This window comes from Phyllostomus discolor, chromosome 8, assembly GCF_004126475.2.
Source record: "Phyllostomus discolor isolate MPI-MPIP mPhyDis1 chromosome 8, mPhyDis1.pri.v3, whole genome shotgun sequence".
Classification (NCBI taxonomy): domain Eukaryota; kingdom Metazoa; phylum Chordata; class Mammalia; order Chiroptera; family Phyllostomidae; genus Phyllostomus; species Phyllostomus discolor.
Genome location: NC_040910.2, coordinates 77,090,141 through 77,109,667, shown reverse-complemented (window position 1 = coordinate 77,109,667; position 19,527 = coordinate 77,090,141). Strand labels below are relative to the sequence as shown.

The 19,527-nt window shown below is 54.5% G+C and overlaps 1 protein-coding gene across 1 annotated transcript; it reads left to right on the top strand.

The window, feature by feature from the left end:
* The first annotated feature begins 2,426 nt into the window (after positions 1–2,426).
* Positions 2,427–10,280, top strand: RFLNB (refilin B). Its single transcript, XM_028520278.2, has 3 exons — positions 2,427–2,771; positions 5,529–5,638; positions 7,364–10,280. The coding sequence occupies exons 1-3, from the start codon at positions 2,556–2,558 to the stop codon at positions 7,692–7,694; spliced, it is 657 nt and encodes a 218-aa protein (XP_028376079.1). The 5' UTR covers positions 2,427–2,555; the 3' UTR covers positions 7,695–10,280.
* Positions 10,281–19,527: the final 9,247 nt, after the last annotated feature.

Here is a 19,527-nt window from a genome sequence, read left to right as displayed (position 1 = left end):
TTGTTCTTGGGAATCAGACAGAACTTGCATAGGATGGCAGTTGATGTGTGGATGTCCGAGGTCCAGTTTGAGGGCCAAGATACCCATGTAACTCCCCGGCCAGTTGCGTGATGACCCCCCGGTGCCAGGGAGAAAGGGTACCCCTTTGATTTGCCTGGACCCTCTGAAGCTTGCAGCCTCACGTCTCCTTGCTCGCTTTGGGGGCTGTGATGTCTCTAGATCTTCTTCTGCCAGAACACGGATAATTGAAGCCCTTCAGAACTCCCCTGAGAAGGTGGAATGCCAGGCTCCACCCCACCACTCCAGCTCCAGCTCTGGGTTTTAGCAGGTTCCAGTGGGGAGGTCCCTCCCAAGCTCTCCACCACAATCCACACTGCAAAGAGGGGCTAAAACTGGCCTCCTATGGTGACCTTCCCCAGTCTTGTCCTCTGCCTCTTCCAGACTGATAACTTTGAACATCGCCACCCCCCTGGAGCAACTGCCGTCTTCCTGGATACCTTTCCCAACCTGGCCAGGCTGGGGAAGAGCTCCCGGGGTCCGTATGGGAACACTGGTGGGCAGATTCTCTCCAGGGCACCGGGTTCTCCCATGGCCAGCAGACCACACTCTCCATAGCCCCAGAGGCACTTCGATCTCTCTAGTGGTGCCCAGGTTGGGGTTGGCCCAGGACGTCCAGACTGTGGGATCGACGCGGGTACGGAAGCACAGCTGTGTAGTGAGCCCGGCCTCTAAGACCCATTGTTCAGAGTACGTCCTTGCACTACACGTTTGTCTGGACTGTGATTCTGCACCGTGCTCCCAGCGGCCCTGAGTGAGTGGACGACTTGTAGGCACACAGGCGCGTCCCAGGCTCTAGCTTTGTGGCCGGGATGGTCTGAGGTAAGACCCTTGTACCAACACAGTTGGTACTGTGTGACTTGGAGCAAGCCAAATCCCTTTTCTGTTTTCTTACCTGAAAATGATGAGTGAGGAGGATAGGAGGGCCCACCTTTGCCGACAGATCTCCAGCATCTACCTGCTCTAAATTCTGACTTCAACAGGTTGCAAGCAGGACAAGTATCCTTCGTTTTTGCCGGGACACAGACTGGGCTGCCGTAGTGGGGCATGCACAGAGGCCACCCTTCTCCTCCCCCTTCTTCTTTTAAATCTGCATCCAAGGACACCTGAGGAGACACTTACTGGTTTCAGGGAGAGAAAGAGAAACATGATTGCTCCCTCCCACAAGGCCCCAACCCATCCAGACCCATCCAACCTACAACCTAGGCATGTGCCCTGACTGGGAATTGAACCTGCGACCTTTTGGTTTACCAGCTGACGCTCCAGCCAACGGAGCCCCCTGGCCAGGGCCAGAGCCTGCCTCTTCTCTAGTCAGCGGGGGGCCCCCCCACCCTGGGCGCACCCCTCATTGGAGCTGGTGCCTGCAGGCGAGGTCTGGGCACCGCTCCAGCTGAGGCTCTTAGCTGCACACACACCAAAACCCTCCGGTTAGGGTGGCGGTGGCGTTGAGGGTGGGGACTTACTAAATATTTACTGCTAATTTTGGAAGTGTCTGTGAGGAAAAGGACTAGGTTTGAGAACCTCCAGGTCTACAGCTGGCAGCTACTGAACAGTGCTCTCACTCAGATAGGTCTTTCTGTCGGATTGAAAACGAGGGGAGAGCCCCCCAGGCTGGGTTTTAGACAGGGGCTCCTGTGAGTGAAAAGCTGTGGCCCTCACCGGGGAGCCCAGGGTTCCTCGGACAGCAGTGGGCGGCCTGCTGAGCCCGGTCCCCATCGAGGTCCCAGTCTGCCCGCCCACCGCAGACTCTCCCTGCCTGGTGGGGCCACAGCCTGTTCAGCTGGGCGCTCAGGCCAGGGTGATGTCTCTCCGCGGGAGTCCCCTGAGGATCAGCGGAGTAGGCCCTCTTTTCCTGCGGGGCAGAAATGAGAGCCAGAGACAGACTGAGAGCCCGCCCTGCTGAGCCAAGAGGCGGCTAGAGCCATACGAAGCGCATTAACTATTAATAATTTCCAGTTGTTTGCTCGCTGGGTTCGGCCGGCTCCCCAAGCCTCTGCAGGCCGGGGCTCTGCTCTGGCTTCCCCAGACCGCCAGGGTTCGAAGTGTGGGCGCCTGCTGGGCCCTGCTGGGACAGGGCGACGGGACAGGGGCCGGGGGACAGTGGTGTCCGTGTCCACCTGCAGCAGAGAGGGAGCCCGGACGGGACCGGACGTGGGCCCGAACGGGGTCCTCCGGGAAGCCAGCCGGGTGCCCCTGGCGCACTGGGATCGGTCGCTCCGGGCGGACTGGGCGGCGGGGCAGGACACAGCGAGGGCGGCGCACCGCGGGAGAGCAGCGGCCCCTGGCGCCGGGCCTCGCGGCTCGGCCTGTGCGGGGCGGCCCGGCGGGCGGGGCGGGGCGGAGGAAGGAGGGCGGGCCCGGGACGCCGCAGCCCGCCAGACTTGGACCGCGCGCGGGCGGCAGGCAGGCAGGGCGGCCGGGCGGGCAGCGGCCCCGGCCCGCATCTGCGCCCCTTGTTCGTCCGCGGCCCCAGACGGGGCCCCGCCGCGCGCACAGCCATGGTGGGCCGGCTGAACCTGCAGGATGTGCCTGAGCTCGTGGACACGAAGAAGAAGGGCGACGGCGTCCTGGATAGCCCGGATTCCGGGCTGCCCCCCAGCCCCAGCCCCAGCCACTGGGGGCTCGCGGCGGCTGGGGGCGGCGGCGGCAGCGGGGAGCGCGCCCCGGCATCCGGAACGCTAGAGTCCGACGTGGCGGCGACCCCCACGGTCCTGGTGAGTGGCTCCCCTCTGGCCCTTTCTCTCCCCATCCTAACCGCAGCCGGGCCCCGGGGGACTACCAGCCGGTCTTGCGGCCCCTTTCGGGGCGCACTGTCGGCGCCGCCACCCTCCCGTCGGGACGGCGTGGCCATAGCTGGGAGCCCGGGGCGGGAGCGCTGCGAGTTCCTAGCCAGCTGGAGCCGGTGGCTGGAAAATTGTCATCGCCTGGGAGGCGCGGGAGCCCCGGGGAGAGGCGAGCCGCCTCCTCCTCCCTTCGGGGTGGCAGCCTGCGGGGCTGCCAGGCTGCGGCCCGGCCACATTCCTGTCCCGGCTGTCCTGGAAGGGGCCTGGGGACACCCGAGGGAACTCCAGCCTTCCCCGGACTGCAGGCCCGGCACTGCCTCCCGGGCTGTTCCCCTGCAGACGGTGGCTCCCAGGGGCCTTACACCTTCCCGCTGGTCTCGGGGAGAGGAGTGTGCTCTGGCTCCCCAGCTCCCGGATTCAGACAGCGAACAGGGCCAGCCTTTGGGGACTGTGTTAGTGGCCTTGGAGGGCCTTTTGAAAAAGGTCACCCCACGAGCCTCTGCCCTCCTTGGGTCCCCCGTTGTCCTGCCACCTAACCCGTGTCTGGCACGTGATGGGTGGGAGGCCTTTAGGTCGGTGGAAACTTTCAAAATTGAATACTTTTATTTTCTTTCAAAATTCTTCTTTAATGAAAAACACCAAGTCTCTTTTGCCTTTGTAGTCTCTCAGGTGGTGGTGTTTATTGCCTTTACCTAGCACTCAAGGGCACCCACATCCTGCCTGCAGTCAAAGCCCAGAGGGGCCCTCACCCCAGCCGGCCCCTGGGGAGGGGTCCCCCCTGGGGAGGGAGCGGGTGTTTGCAGCCCTCTCCCCTGGGTGATGCAGTCGGTGGCAGCTGCTGCTCCGGAAGGACCCACACACTTTGATGGTGTGTGGAACTTCTGACCCAGCGACCCTGCCTCTCCGTGGGCATCACTGCATTCTCTCATCTCCACCAGAAGCAGCACCAGCTTCAAGTCGGCCCTCAGAACCCCCCAGAACCTGGCCCTTTCTAGCCTCATCTACCACATCTGCAGACCTCACGCTGGTGCCTCTGAGGCTGCTGCCGCCTCCACTTGGCATGCCTTTTCTCTCCGAGCCCATCCCTTTCTACCTCTCTCAACACCCGGTCAGCATTTCCACCTGTCAAAGCCCTGCTGGCTCTTCAATGCCCAGCTTGTCACCTCCTCTGGGAAGTCTTCCTTGATGCTTCCCAGAGCCATGCTAGAGTCTGCGGCTCCATCCCCGTTCCCTGGTGGCACCTTGTCCATTTGTTATAAGTCCTGCTGCCCTGCCCCACTCCCAGCCTGCACCTGCGGCGAGGTGTGTGCTCAGTGTGTGTCCGGTAGGTGGGCGGGAATGAGGGGGCAGAGAAGGCTGAGGCAAGGGGGCCGAGCGCCTGTGTGGATGCCTGAGAGAAGGCTGTAATGTGCGTGTTGGAGTCGCCCATCACTCCTGTGGCTCTGTCACCCTGCAGCCCAGGACTGTCTGGAAGGCCCCCCCAGGGTGGGAAATGTCTGGCAGCCGGAGAGCTGGGGGCAGAGCAGGGCCCACTGTCATGGCTTGGGGGCTGTCTCCGAAAGCTCTGCAGCAGCCAGTGCCCACACTTCACTGTCCCGCATCCTCTGGCCTTGGCTCTCACCCACAGCCCCACCCCAGCCTCTACCCAAATTCAGGTGCTGGACCCTCTCCCTGATCCCTTTGGGCTTTTGTATTTCCAACCTACACCTTCAGTGACACCTTGTCCCAGCGACAGGATCCATGTCTTAGAGCCAATCTTCGACCTTCCCTGCCCTGGAAGGTGTGAGGGTAGGGCTGCCACCTCCACACCCCGGCCCAAGTGTGGGTCCTTCTCTCAAATCTGGCAAAGAAAATGGCATGTTCTCCCATAACCTGGGAACCCAAGGGGCACTACACAGAGATCCGGGGAGAGCTGGCACCTGTGTCTAGGGTGGAACTGCCTCCCAGGCTGCCTGACGAAGCAGAGAGTCTAAAGCTTTGACCTGACGGGAGGCCCATTAACCTCTGGGCACGCTGTGCCCCGGGTCTTCGAGTTTTCTGGAGAGTGGAAGGTGGCACAGAGAACTTTTTGGTGCTCATCTCACCAGGGAGGCTGCAGACCCTCCATCTTGGTTGGGCGTTGATCTTCCCAGAGGCAGAGTTGGTGGGGAGGTTGTCCTGAATCTGTAGTGTAAAAACACCCCTGGCAGGATGGTTTTGTTTGGGCCTTTTCGAAAGTGTTGCTGAGACAATGACAGGGTGGGGGGGGGGGGGCATAATTGAGATTCTGGTTAGGGAGCCCCAGCTGGTGGGGGTTTCCTGCCCGCCCCCTGCGGTGTGGTGCAGCAGGCCCTGGGTTGGGCAATGTCACTGAGCTCACGTGTGCTTCCTCCTGTCAGCCTTTCACGGAACCTCGGTGCAGAAGGGGACAGCCCCTTGGGGTGCAAGACAAGGTCTCTGAGAGCGTGTGACCTGGCTCCTGTGGGGCCACACAGCTCGTTTGTGATAGATCTGGGATTCGAACCCAGGCCTCTTGGCTCCCTGTCCACTGCTCTTCCCATGCTGTGGGTCAGCCCTTCTCCGGCGTCATTCCCAGGAAGGGGGGCACGAGTCACAGTTGGGTGCTCAGCTGCAGGCTCAGAGCCGGGACCTGCTGTGGGGGACAGATCAGCTCGGCCCGTGGTCTCACTGCGTCCTCCGTCCTCACAGAATCCAGCCTCGCTGCCCACACCCCTGGCCTCCGCCTGCGCGCCCAAGTTGTGCCCCCTATCCTTTGGCGAAGGAGTGGAGTTTGACCCCTTACCACCAACGGAAGTAAGGTAAATGTAGCAGGCTCTCATTTTATGTTGTTTTTATATTTTTCACTTTTTAATTCCAGAAATGAGTACTTTTTATTTTTTTATTTTTTAAAATTAGTGTATCACAAGAGTTTGCCAGTGACTATTCGTAGCTCGGTGGGCATGCTTTCAGAATCTCTCATGCACTGTAAGCAAGTAAATACATGGACGCCCTTTTTAAAATAAAAACAAGCTCATGTCACAGGTAAAGTCCTACGAGTTGCTTTTTGTACCTCATATGTCACGGCCATCAGATGTTTAAAGGTTCCTCATCAATTCCTCTTTCCAAAAGCTGGTCCCCATTCCCCACCTGCCCCAGCAGCCAGCCTCTCAGCCTGCTCTGAGGTGCTGCAGCCTTGTTTTTGTCATTTCACTGGGAAAGGCTCATTCTTCCTCGGGAATGTATCAATCCAGGATTATCCGGGGGCAGGGATTCACTGAGAGGCTCTGTTCAAGATAGGTCTCTTTAGAGAAAGGAATTTTACTTTTGGGAGCTGGTGGTTTTATAGCTGGAGGTTCAGTTGCCTCGACACAAAGGGCCCTTTGACGTGGAACAAAGGCGGCTCCCCAGTTTGGAGGTGAGCAGTTCAGCCCTTTATTCCTGCAGAGCTTGTATTTTGAACAAAACGAGGACATGACTTCATGACACTAGCTCTCACCAGCTTCTTACCTACCTGCCCAAGGAGAACAGGCGTTTCTCTCCGGCTGGTGGAAAAGAATGCTGATCCTCGCTCCCCGGCCTGCCAGTGGGGGCTGGTAGGTGTGGTGTCGTTGGATGCACCTGCGTGTGATGCTCATATATATCCTAGCTCTTAGGAAGCTGCAATAGTTATGTAGGAAAATGAACTATGCTTTGCTTATATAGAAAAAAAAGTAACTCCCAAATTACCAAAGAAGGGCTTTAAAAATAACAAAGTAGCTGCTTGAGGAACGTTGATGTTTGGGGTTTTTATGGAAATCAAGATTGTAATTGACTTTGATTGAGAAGGTTGGGTCTCAGAGTCCAGGGTTTGAGGGGGTCTCCAAACGAAAGGCCAGGGTGGACCGAGTGCTAGAACGTGGCATCACCTAGCGTCCAGAAGCAGCACCCAGGGTTTCTGGGCTCCTTCGTCCTTCCTTTAAGGAGCTAACCGATCACTTCAGGGGACAGCAGAACTGCTCGCCCTAGTGTGGCGGTGGGATTCACATCGTGATGCAATAATTACTGCGGACAGCACTTGGCTGTGTGGACATCCTACCCAGTCCTTCCTGCGAGCCTTTTGCAGGAAAAGGTCAGTCACCAAGGCTTTGAGCCCTTCGGAAGTAAGGTCAGTAACCTGACGGGGCTCTCACAGCTCAAGTTAGCGGGCATAGACCCCGGGGGCTGCGGCCCGCAGAGAAACGGTGAGCGCACCATAAACTCTGGGGTCTTGCACGCCTGCATTCAAATCCCAGCCTCCCCACTCAGTACTCAGTCCCACTGTGACCTTAGCCCTCTGTGCCTCGATGACCTCTCCCAGGGCTGCTGGGACAATTAAATTAGATCCTGGAAGTAAAGCACTTCCAACAGCACCGCGCAGGAAGGGCTGCAGTAACTCTACAGTGCATCTAACTAGGGTTGCCACGTCTGAAGGTTTGCACGCCACAAGAGGTCGAGGGTCACGGTAGGGACCCCAGTGCCCCTAGCTCAGAGGAACACCATCATGCTGCCTTCCATCTCCCGCCCAGGTACACTTCCTCAGTCAAGTACGACTCAGAGCGGCACTTCATCGATGACGTCCACCTGCCCCTGGGCCTGGCCATGGCCTCCTGCAGCCAGACGGTCACCTGCATCCCCAACTGCACGTGGCGCAACTACAAGGCCGAGCTGCGCTTCGAGCCCCGCCACAAGCCCACCCGCTTCCTCAGCACTACCATCGTCTACCCCAAGTACCCCAAGACCGTCTACACCACCACCCTGGATTACAACTGCCGCAAGACGCTGAGGAGGTTCCTGTCCAGCGTGGAGCTCGAAGCCACGGAGTTCCTGGGTGGTGATTGCCTCTCGGATGAGAGCTGACTCCAGCAAGCTGGGGGGGCTGGACCGGCTCCCCCGCTGCCCCAGTCACGTGGGGCCACACCACCCTTGAGTGTCGTTCATGCCCTGGGAATCCAACCTAGAGACACCTCTAAGCCCAGCCTGGGGAAGAAAAAAAAAGTCACGCTATCCTATCGTAATTGAGAAAATTTGGTTTTTAAAAAATGGTCAAATTGTTTTTAAAAGGAGTGTATTTGAGTGTATTTCTAGTTCGCTGCTGCATAGGTCTGTCCCCTCCCCTAGTCTCGATTTGATGAGAAAATAAAGAGACCACAGCGAAAGGAAAAGGGCCACAGTTTGAAATAGGGAGGGAGGGACGAGCTCCTCTCCCATTGGCCGGCGTGTCTGAGAAGGAGCGTGGAAAAAGTCTCTGGAATGGAAAAAGTGAGTTTTAGGAGCCTCCAGCCCGGGTGTCCTCACTGCTCCGACAGCGGTGCGGCTCCGGGGAGCCGGCCCCACATGGGTCCCATCTGTGCGGCGCGTGCGCTCCGTTCCACTGTTGTTTCTGAGTCCACGTCCGTTTCCTGCTAACCGAAACGCTTCGCATTCTCTAAGTCTTTTTCATGGCATAAAAAACAAAACAAAACCGCAGAGTAAGATGTGTTTTTAAGAGAAAGAAAGAAAGAAAGAAAGAAAAGGTTCATCCCACGTTCCCCACTCTGGGAGGGCCGGGTGGTCTGCAGGGACGCCGGGGGTGGGGCGGTGGCTTCGGTTCCCGCTCCACCCACCCGGGGCTTCTGAGCTCAGGGTCTGGCAGACGCCTTGCACCCTTGGCATCTGGTGACGTCTCTGCAGGCTTGTGTAACCCTCCTGATATGTATTTTGGGGTTTCTAAATACTTTCCTGTTTTTTCCTACGGGAAAACATTGCGGAGAGAGATGATATTTTAAAAGAGCGCTTAGGAAACTGCTTCTTGGGACTCCTCAAGAGGCTCTCACTCAGTGGGAACCGGTGGCCACACCTGGGGCCTGACGCCACCTGGGAGGAGGCAAGCATAGATGTTCCTGGTGACCTGGTTGGTCAGGATGGGTGTCCTCTCCAGGGACCCTGGATCACACTGGCTTTTGGAACTGTGATTGTGTCAGTGCAGCAGAGGAATTCCGCCAGTGCCTTAGGGCTGAGCCTTGAGGGAGGAGGCAGCCCCCTCAGGGGCAGTCAAAGCAGGGACGCATGTCCCAAGTCCCACTGCACAGCCTGGGTGCTGTTGTGATGGCACACACTTCCTTTAAGTGTCCGTTTTCGTGTAAGTGACACTCATGGCGTTGGGTGTGAACTGAAGGAACTTTGTGAATTGAGCGCAACAGGCCGGCAGCGAGCCGAGAGGGTGCGGTGGGCCAGGCTGCCGCTGGCCGCCCCCTGCCCACCCTGCCTCACCCGCCACTTCTGCCTGAGGCTTTTGAGTGGAGGAAGCGGCCGGTGGCTTTTTCTCTTCCAGTGCAGGGAAGAGCAAATCATGACTATTCCCTCTGAATACACCCCAGTTATATCAGGTGTTCGAGGGCTAGAGAGGACTGTAGGCTCGGACTCCTGCTGTGTCTCCCGGTTTCTGTGGGTGCTTCCACCTGCCCTGAAAGCAGAACCGATGGCCCCAGGGTTCCCCAGAGCCACAGCAGGGACTTTTGTTCCGAGGAGAGCAGGTGTGATGATAATCACCTTCATTTAAAGTCATCAGAGGTCTGTAGGGCCCAACTGTCTGGTGTCCTCCTCAGACTTCACAATATTCAGTCTGCTGTGCTCCTAACAGATGGGAAGCATCCCCCGGTGGAGCCTGCAGTGGGCTGGACCGTTGGAGTCTGTGCGGTGGGGTTCAGCGGGGGGCGCTCAGCAGGGCTCCCTGGGGACCAAGTCTCCTTGGTCATGCAGAGCGACAGATGCTTCCTGTGTTTGGAAAAGCAAATTACACGGCATTTATGATAAAGATAGATTTTTCTGTCCGATTCTGTAATCTTATCATGCAAGGCAAGTGATAAATGTAATTTTTAAATCACATTGAGAGAATTCCCAAGGCCTTGCCCCTGCCTGGTGGGGACGCCCAAGTGAGGTCAGGCCGCCGTCGGGGGCAGCATGTCAGGAGAGGCCAGGCCTGGAGGACGCGGCCTCGGACCACAGCAGTGTTCTGAGGTGTCCGCATGAGACTTTGGTTTAGGGGGGCTGGGGTTAAGTTCAGGCAAATCGTTCTGGGTGGGGAGAGAACCGGAATAATGTCAGTAAAGCACGTAGAAATAAGCGATTGTGAATGTGTAACGTGAATGGGGAAGCAGGTTTTGTGTGGTTCAGTTGTTCACTAGGGAACGGACTGTAGTTCTAGTCCCTTTTCTTCAGACCTGCCCGGCAGAAGGTTGCAGAGGAGGAAGCAGGTGAAGACACAGTGGGACCTTGAGGGCCAGTAAGAACACCGACCACGCCGGGCTGGAGTCGGTTGGCGTGGCGGGAGCCATGGCTTCCAGAGCTCACTCAGCAAACCAGCCCTTCCTGGGTGTGTCTGGGAAACCCAGTTTACTTATGAATTAAAGCCCTTTTTCTCAGGCTCTTAAATTATGGCTCTCATGTAATAAGGATGATTTGTATTTTCTGAAAAAACGTTGTTTTCAAATCCAGACCTTTTAACAAAGAATGATTACCTTTTCATTGGACACTTTTCCTGTTTCTAACCTTAGGAAGCCCAGAATAGTATTGGACAAAAACTACTTCTTAAATTCGTCTGTGACATCTCTTTCCCACCCCATTTTGCTTTGTGACTCCTTCATGTAACAATAAATTATCTTAAAAAAAAAACCTTACAGATGCTTTTTTTTAAAGTAAAATTCTAATGTTTTGGTTAGGAAAAATAAGAAGAACAGCTCTTTGTCTTATAATTTTTTAATATGTGGTTGTATTTTAATGGAATAATACTTCTGTCTGGAGTTTGCCTTTCCTTGGGGGTCCAAGAGTGCCCAGGGGCCCCTGGGCACGGGGAGTTTTACGGAGTCTCTTCCCTAAATCCCATCTCCCCTAGAAATGGGGCTCCAATGAGGTCAGGCCAGTCCTGCCTCCCCTCCTCCCCTCTCGGTTGCCTTTCTCCGCTTTGCAGAAGAAATGCATGTCTTCGTCTAACCGTCTTAAATTTGCTGGGGGACGTTGCTCCGCTCTGGAAAAGCCTGTAGGGACCAGGCCAAAGAAAGGTTAGAAACCTCGGTGTCCAGGCACCAGAACCCCACTCCTGGGCTTCCTGTCCACCACCGTCCTACACCTGATGTAGCCAGGGGGAGGTCTGGGGGTGTAGGCGGGGTCGGCCCGTGGGGGGATGCCCTCACTTACAGGGTCTCCCGAAGGGAGGCAGTTGGAGTGACAACACTCCTCCCAGAAAACCCATGTCTCTTTGAGCTCAGACTGATGCCTTCCCAGAGGGAACGTCCCTCCCGGCCGAGCAAAGAGAGGAGGGCCAGCGAGAAACATGGAGAGTGGAGGCATCTTACTTCATTCAAGCGTCACATTCATGGCAAGGCCTTACCTGTCAGTCTTGGAGTCACGACTCAAATAAATGTGTCCTGGGAGTACATATTATAATTCCTATAATTTTTTTAAAGCCAGCATCTTTTTAACAGAAATTAAGTTTACCTTGGCTGATGGGGAGGACAGTGAGGCCTCATGTTGCCATTAGGTTATTTGGTGTAAATTTTCCATGAAACAAATGGGCTAATCAGCAGTTCCAAAGTTGTGTTGGAAAAATATTTTAAGTGTGTAAGATTTAACTTATAATTTTATGGGGGGTGTCTATGGAGAGGCAAACTAATAATGTTTCAATTTTCCCTTGAAAATATCTTTCTAAGTATATCAGCTTAAGCTGGTGTCCTCAAGAGGAAGAAGTAGTACATGTAATTAATAATAATATGATCAAACTTAGGAGGGCCTTTTTGGTATCCTTCCCAGAAATTTAAGAAGTGAATGACTATTGATTAGGTAATGAATCCTATTGTAAGAAATGCCTCATTTCAGCCCTGGCTGGTGTAGCTCAGTGGATTGAGTGCGGGCTGCGAACCAAAGTGTCACAGGTTCCATTCCCAGTCAAGGTACATGCCTGGGTTGCAGGCCATGACCCGCAGCAACTGCACATTGATGTTTTTCTCTCCCTCTCTCCCTCTCTCTCTCTCTCTCTCTCTCTCTCTCTCTCTCCCCCCCTCCCTCCCTCCCTTCTCTGTCTAAAAATAAATAAAAATCTTTTAAAAATTACTTAAAAAAAGAAATGCCTCGTTTCAACATTAAATACTAATACTCCTATTTTAGAGTATAATCACTATCCAGGGTTTGTTTATATTACCATTTCCCAATGTGATTTCTATGGAGTAAAACAAGGGTCTATGATCAAATAACTTGGGGGAAGTTAAAAGTTGAACAAAACTAATATTTATTGCAGGGTTTCTAGGAACCCTTGTATTAATCAGCTTTTGTGCCATAACAGCCACTACAAATCACAGTGACACGTAAGTTTGTCAAAGTTGAAGCAGTTATTTCCTGCGCACAGGTGTACAGGGCCCATGGAGCAGCTGCCCACAGCGAGGTGTTGAGTTCAGGTTCTCACCTCCCGTCTCGGAAGCAGGCTAGGAAGGTTGACTGGGACACGTTTTTCTCATGGAAGAGTTCAAACAGTGCCAGAGAAGCAAGCAGAAACATACAATGCCTCTTAAATACTGCCCGGGCGCCCTGTTACTCCCGTGCACCTTCTGTTGGCCAAAGCAGGTTGCGTGACCAAACCTGACATGACTGGGACAGGGAATCATACTTCCCCCTTGGATCGGGGAGAAAAAGCGAGTATTTGCTGTGCCTTGGATATGTTTATGTGCATTACGAATCTTCAAATGGGAAAATCTGGCATCTTTCTAACATGTTGGACCTGAGAACTCATGAGCATTTCATGGACTGATCACACTGACAAAAGACGTGAATAGGAACAAAGGCATGCAAATTTGACTGATATTAATATTTTCATGTGCATGAGGGCTGCACAGAAAAGAAGTGAAAACTTAAGCTAAAAAAAAAAAAAGAAAAAGAAAAGAAGTGAAAACCTAAAGAAGTGGTTAGACTTGGGAATATAGATGCCAGTTGAACAAAGGGTGGTAAACTGAGGGGAAGTGACCAGACAAAGGAAAGGGAATTGGGCTTCTAGGGCCGGTAATCCGTGAGAAAGTGACTAGGAAATCCACTGGGGAAACTAACGATCTGTTTTCGCAGACTCAGACTCGCAGGGGGGCCACCCTCCAGTCCAACCCTGGTGAGAGCTGCTCCCCTCCTTTTGGTCCTGGAGACAGAGCGGCTGGGAGTCTATGCCGCCTTCATGAAGCGAAATTTCTGCCCTGCTTTCACACAGGCCAGGGGAGAACAAACAACTTTCCCTACATCTGTTGATTCTCAGTTGCCTTCAGTTCAAAATAACCCTGATACCAATGGGGCACATTTTGGAGTGGCGTGTTCTGGACGCCTTCACCGGACCGCTGGGGTCCAAACCAGCCCCATCGTTTCTCAGCTGTGAGACCTCGAGCAAGTCCTTAAACTCTCTGTAAAACAGGGGTCACAACAGTTAGTCCTCTGCAGAGAGGATGTGAGGACTGAATGAGCTAATGCACACAAAGCGCTTTGAACCATATGAGTTAAAAGCTATGTAAGTGTTTATTGTTTTAATTATCTTTGGGCTTGTATTCTCACTTCCAGGAATGCACCCAAAGCACTGGAAAGTTGCACTAAAATGTGCATATAAGGATGTTCCTTGCAAAGCTATTTAGAGTAGCCAGAAATAGGAAACCAAGTAGATGCCCACAAATAAGGGTCAAATAAATTGGGTGATGAAACTCCAGGCAGGCATCACAGAGTGCGGTATGGATGACAGTTTAGTGATTTGCAAAGATGTCCAGGCTGCAGTTTTGAGAGAACCATTAAAAGACAACATATGTATTATTACCCCATTAATTTTGTCTTCCTCTACATAGATACGTGAATAGAAAAAGACACAGAAGAGGCTGGCTCTCTCTGAATGGAGGGGCTACTAGGTGCTTTAAAATACTGTTTTGCTCATGTGTGTTTTCTAATCTGTAACACATGTGCTTTTCCTGTTTAGTTTGAAAAGTAGAACCTGAGTGTAGAACTTTGTACAGCTTCCTGGTGATTGATGTGCAGAGAAACCGGAGTTAGCTGGTCAGTCCGTCTGTCCCTTAGACCAGGCTGCAAGACTGTCAGGAGTCAGACCTTGTAGTGTCAGTATTTGCAGGCTAACCAAGTAGCCTGCCACATTTTCATGCATGTTGGCTAAAGGCATGAGACTCTCGGTCAGGGACCAAGGACAGGGTATTCGTCACAGCAATAGCTAGAGCAGCAGCCTCGGAGCAGGTTTCAAGCCTCAGTCCCCGGAGAGGGCTGCGAACAGGGCCAGGCGGCTCCGGAACAGAAGGGCCAGTCACACAGCAGCGGAGCTCTGAGCTTAGACCTGGAATCTTCTACAAGAAGTTGTAAGCAAATCTGCCCCACGCTCTGCAGGGAGACACGCCCTGTCTTCCAAGGCTGTTCGCACGCCACTGTCCTTTCAAAGACAGTCTGGAGCAGAGGTGGCTCTCCTTACAAGATGTGCAGACACAGGAGAGACCTGGGGGGAATCACTCCCAACACCCAGTTAACGGGCATGTGAGTCACCCAGGGATCTCGTTAAACTGCAGGGTCTGATTCAGGAAGTCTGGGGTGGGGCCTGAGAGCTGGCTAACCAGCGAGTCTCTAACGAGCTCCAGGCTGCGCTGGAGTGCTGGTCGCAGGCCCTGGTTCCGGGCGCAGAGGCCTCAGGCAGCCCCCGCAGTGCCAAGGCACAGGGAGCGGTCTCAGGCCAGAGCGACGGAGTGGGGCTGGTGGAGGGAGGTAGAGCCCTTCCTCAGCCTTCCCAGCGATGGTCAGAGGGGGATGTACCAGTAGTCTGAAAGGCTGGATTTGACCGTGAGCACACAGTGTGGCCAAAAGGAGTGTCTTTCTGGCACCCAGGGGCCCAGGGGCCCTCTGGAGCCAGACTGACAGAGGCTTCTGCCACCCTGGCCCCTCTCCCCAGGAAGCTTCTCTGCTAGCCACAGTTCCCAGGAAGAACCCAACCCTTTCCTCCCAACACCGCCCGCCCTCCCTTAGCCACGGACCCAACTTATTAAGCCCCCGTGCTGTCTTTACCCGGGTCTTTCTGTGCGGTTAAGCTCCAGAAGGTGTGCTGTTGGGCTCCCACTACCCGCAGCTTCGGTGTGACCCTGGGCAGGTCTCCCACGCTGTGCCCGTTTCCTCTCATGTGAATGAGGTCGTAACACCCTCCCCCCGCAAAGGCCGTGTGGAGATGGAAGGAAACCATGTCTGTTAAATGCCTACCAGCTCGTTCAGATGGGGAGGGGCCTGATCAATGAACACTGTTACCATGTTTAGCAGTTGCTTGATAAACATTTCCTGAAAAGACAATTAGGCCCTGGCGGGGTAGCTCAGTTGGCCAGAGTGTCGTCCCAATAGGTCTAGATTGCGGGTTCGATCCCCAGTCAGGGCACATAAAGAATCAACCAATGAATGCATCAACAAGTAGAACAAGAAAAATCAATTTTTCTTTCTCTCTCCCTCACCCTAAAAAATCAATAATAATGAAAAAGACTATTGGGGACCTTAAAGCAAGTCTCTCACAAGTTGTGTGGCTTGAGCTAGGCACTGAGCCAGAGTAGTAAAGTGGAGATATTCCTGCCGCTCAGAGAGCTCGGTGCGGGACAAAGGAGATGGAGGACTTACGAACCAGACGACGGCCTGACACACTGTGATTACAAGGCAGACAGCTGACACAAAGCACGTACTCTGAAAATGTAACACAGACGGCTCTCTACAGCAGTGGGTAGGAAGCATCGCAAGTACAAGTCACGCAGTCTTGTCTAGCACTCAACCCCCCAGCAGCCTCCCTACCCCGCAGGGCACGGCATCACTTCTGGAAATAAGTTCAGACCTCCTGTGAGCCCTGGCGATGGGTGTCCGTGGGGCCCGGGTGACGCGTGGCTTCTGGTGAGAAGGCTGGGTTAGCGGTTTCCCACTCCTCGGGCCAAGGGCAAAACCCCTCGCTGAGAGGCACAGCTGACGGCGGCGAGGGGAGAGGCCGACTGTATGTTAGCTGTTGCTTGCTGTGTAACAAAATCACCCCAACATTTAGTGGCTTAGAACAACTTACTAATCTCACAGGTATCGTGGGTCAGGAATGTGGGTGCAGCCTAGCAGGATGCCTCTGTTCAGTCTCTCTCACAGGCGGCAGCCAAGTGGTGCTCGGGGCTGTGGTCCTCTCAAGGCCTCATGGGGTGGACCTGCTCCCAAGCTCCCCTCCGCCCCGGGGCTGCTGCACGTCTCAGGAACTCACTGGCTGTTGGTGGGAGACATCAGCTCCTTGCTGCGAGGGCCTTTCCGTAGGTGGCCCCCAGGGAGAGAGCCTGCGGGGGGAAGAGACAACAAGAGCAAGCGCCAAATGGAAGCCTCTCCATTTAATTAATGTCTCTGTCTTTCTTTAATTAATAAACGTTGAGGGCAGTTGAGGGCAGAAAAATTGAGCAGAAACAACCAAGGTTTCCCATGTACCTCTTTGACACTCTCCCCGTTTCCCCTGTTATCCGCGTCTCGCACTGATGGGGCGCACCTGTTACAGCTGGGGCGCCGGTGCCGACACATCACATTAACTACAGTTCATGGTCTAGGGGTCACTCCCCGTGTCCGCTCTGTGGGTCTGGACAGATGTGTGGTGACACTTGTCCGCTGTGACAGCACCACGCAGGACGGCTTCATCCCCCCTCCACCCGCGTTCCCCCAACTGATTCTTCCCTCCTTCCCCAGACACAGTCACTTCTCATGACCTTGTCTCGGAAGCGGCACCCCATCGTGTTTGCCATGCTCCTGTTCACCCGAGTCAGGAGGTTCAGCCCCTGCTCAAGGGGAGGGCGTCAAAGCTGGGAGGCAGAGGACATGGTGACACTGGCCACACCAATGCCCACAGAAGCTGTTATACCGCTGGAATTTGTCCTCCTGCAGTGTCCAAGGTGGACATTCACGAGGCTCACACAGGAGCACACTGTCTCCAAGTCTGCCACCGCTGCTGGTTGGAAGCTTAAAGTCTACTCATGGTGGGAATGTCTTACAGTGAGCTGGTCACATGGGCGCATTCCAGCTCTGTGGCCAGCCCTAAAGGCTGAAACCCACCCACTAGGCTCCTCCAAAACCGGGTGCAAAACAAAAACCCAATTATTACCACCAAACAGTGCTCGGTGGCTGATGCAGTCAGTGCCAAAGCAGCTCGTGGGTCCACGGCTCCAGAACACTGTTCATCTTCAGTTACCAGGTTCCTGAGGGCTGCTTGGCATGCAGTCCACCCTGGCTGCAATGAACTCATGCTAGGCAACCCACCCCATGACCCCCTCTCAGAGTCCTTTAAGAATGAATAATGCTTCATCCGGAGGGGAATGGACAAATCTGTCTACTTGGCTTTGATTTCAGGAATTGCTTTGCATTCTTTGTTGCTTCTACATAGATTCTATGACAGTCTATTAGATACCCATGTCCAGGGGGATGGTCCCAACTCCTCCACTTCCCCTCCGTATGCTAGGTCTGTGCAACAAACACTCCATGCCCTTGGCCACTGTGATCAGCCCAGTGATGGCTATATGACCCGTGCCAGGACAGAGACCTTCTCTGGGGTTGGGATGGGCACTAGATAGGGACACTGGAGTGCCTCTCGTCTCTTCAAAGAATGACAGGGGTGTCACTGCCATCTTCACAATCCTGTTACTAGAACCTGCGTGAACATGAAGCTGACACAGAGGAGGCAGGAGCAAGATATGGAGAAAGGGACAAATCTTGATGACCCAGTGTGACCTCCTGGATCCAGCCATGCCTGAAGCCATAGTCACCCTGGACTATGGGCATTATGAGTCTGTCACTCCCTTTGCCAGCAAGCCAGTACTCGATGGGTTTTCTCTTCCCTGCCATTGGAAGGGAAGAGAAAACTTCGATAATACAGCCTAGCACATGTGAGGTAGAAACTGATAACTTCTAACCCAGTGGCGGTTTGACTTGGAGCCACTTCTGGGCTTGAGGAAGCATTGCCCCACATGCACTTCCTCTGTGTCCTCAGCACAGGCTCACATTTGGCTGCAGGCTACAAGTAGGCACTTTCTGGTTTAACCCAAAGCCCCCTCCCCAGAACACTGGGTTTGGAGACCTTTGCTCCGTTCCTCCTATGTTCTCTCTTGCCCCAGACCCCTGTGATTTGTTCTGGGGTGTACCATCCGTGGAAGGCACATTTCTTTTCAATGCTCACCCTCCAATAAGGTGGGCTCTACACCATCACCAGAACAGTCTCTCCAGTGGTGGGGTGACTACCCCAACCTGAAATACGATTGTTGCACACTCTTACAACAGAGTGCTTCTGCCTGGGGCCGGGCACTATCTGCTGTATGACTTACTATGTAATTACTGCATTTGGCTCTCATGGCAGTGAGACAGATACTTGCATCCTGGTTTCCAAATATGGTAGCTAAAGCTCAGAGAAGTTAAGCAATTTGCCTGAGGTCACACAGCTAGCATATGGTGGGAAAGAGATAAATTCAGCTCTGGTGTCAAATTAACCCCTATCCCAGGAATCTCATGGCAGCAAGGTGAGCACAGGCCAGGCCCCCCGCCCCTGTCCCCAGTGGAAGACAACAGAGTGACCGAGCAGAATCCTGAAGCTGGTGTGCCCTCGGACCCCTCCATGCACCGCACCCGCAGCCACTAAGGAGGTCCATCAGAGCGCAGGGGTGTTGCCTGCTCAGCTGCCCCACCCTGTTGTCTTCACCCTGAGCCCTGGGCGCTGGGCGAGGTCCTGTGGCACGTTTCCGCCCCGCCCCGCCCCCCCCCCTCCCCCGGGAGCCACACCAAAGTCCGAAGTCCCTGTTCCTTGATCTTTGATCCTTGATCCCACAGGTACTCCTCAAGCTGGAAAGCAAGGAGGGCCATGCCTGTCTGCTTCAGGGACCCTCCCATGCGTGGCCACTAGCCATTCTAGGGAGGGGGGACAGGGCATGTGCCCTGTCCCCCCTCCCTAGTGAAAAATCCTTTCACTATTATTTTGCCAGGGTGCAATGGCCAAAATGGAAATACTCTGTAACTGGCCTTTCAAGGAAGCATGAGAAGAGGGTTGCCCCGTCAGCTGGGGGCCAGCTGGGGGCCGGCTGGGAAGGATAACCACTTTCACTTAACTGTCAAGCAAGCCGTCTATGGTGTTTTGTATTGACGCATGACTGCTTCTAGCATCCTGCGTGTCTTTAACTCCTTGGAAGGCAGGGACCTCGTCTTAGACCTCCACTCTGTCCCTCTCAGGCCCTGCCCTGGCTGGGGCCTTCTCCACGCCATCATGCCGTCTCTTGGACCTTTGGTCTGCCTGTATGTCTGAGGGTGATTCCCCGAAACGGAGATGGGCTTGTAGGCCCACGTGTGCGGCAGGCTGGCAACGCCAGGAAATGACTCCCCCCCCGGCCCCGCCCCGGCCCACAGCCCCCCAAAGGCAGGCAGGAGAATCCCGCCCGCGTTTCCCTGGGGCACTGAGCCCCAGCTGCCCGGCTCCTAGCTGGTCTAATAGTGTCCCCGGATTGGTGGTCTCCCCTTCCCCCTTATCCTCTCCGCTGATCTTTCCTCCACCTCCCAAATAATCTCCTTGCCTGGGAATCCTTCCCTCAGGGTCTGCTTCTGGGAGAACACAAACTAAGATAACATGGGCCCTTGCTCAGTAAATATTTGGGGAAGGGAAGAAAATACATTAACTTGGGACAAATAGTAG

What these genes read in the sequence shown, in the direction of transcription:
- RFLNB (XM_028520278.2), top strand. Translation starts at nt 2,556, where the DNA reads ATGGTGGGCCGGCTGAACCTGCAGGATGTGCCTGAGCTCGTGGACACG. An exon ending in CGGCGACCCCCACGGTCCTG is followed by an intron (nt 2,772 to 5,528) that starts GTGAGTGGCTCC and finishes CCGTCCTCACAG; the next exon opens with AATCCAGCCTCGCTGCCCAC. An exon ending in TTACCACCAACGGAAGTAAG is followed by an intron (nt 5,639 to 7,363) that starts GTAAATGTAGCA and finishes TCTCCCGCCCAG; the next exon opens with GTACACTTCCTCAGTCAAGT.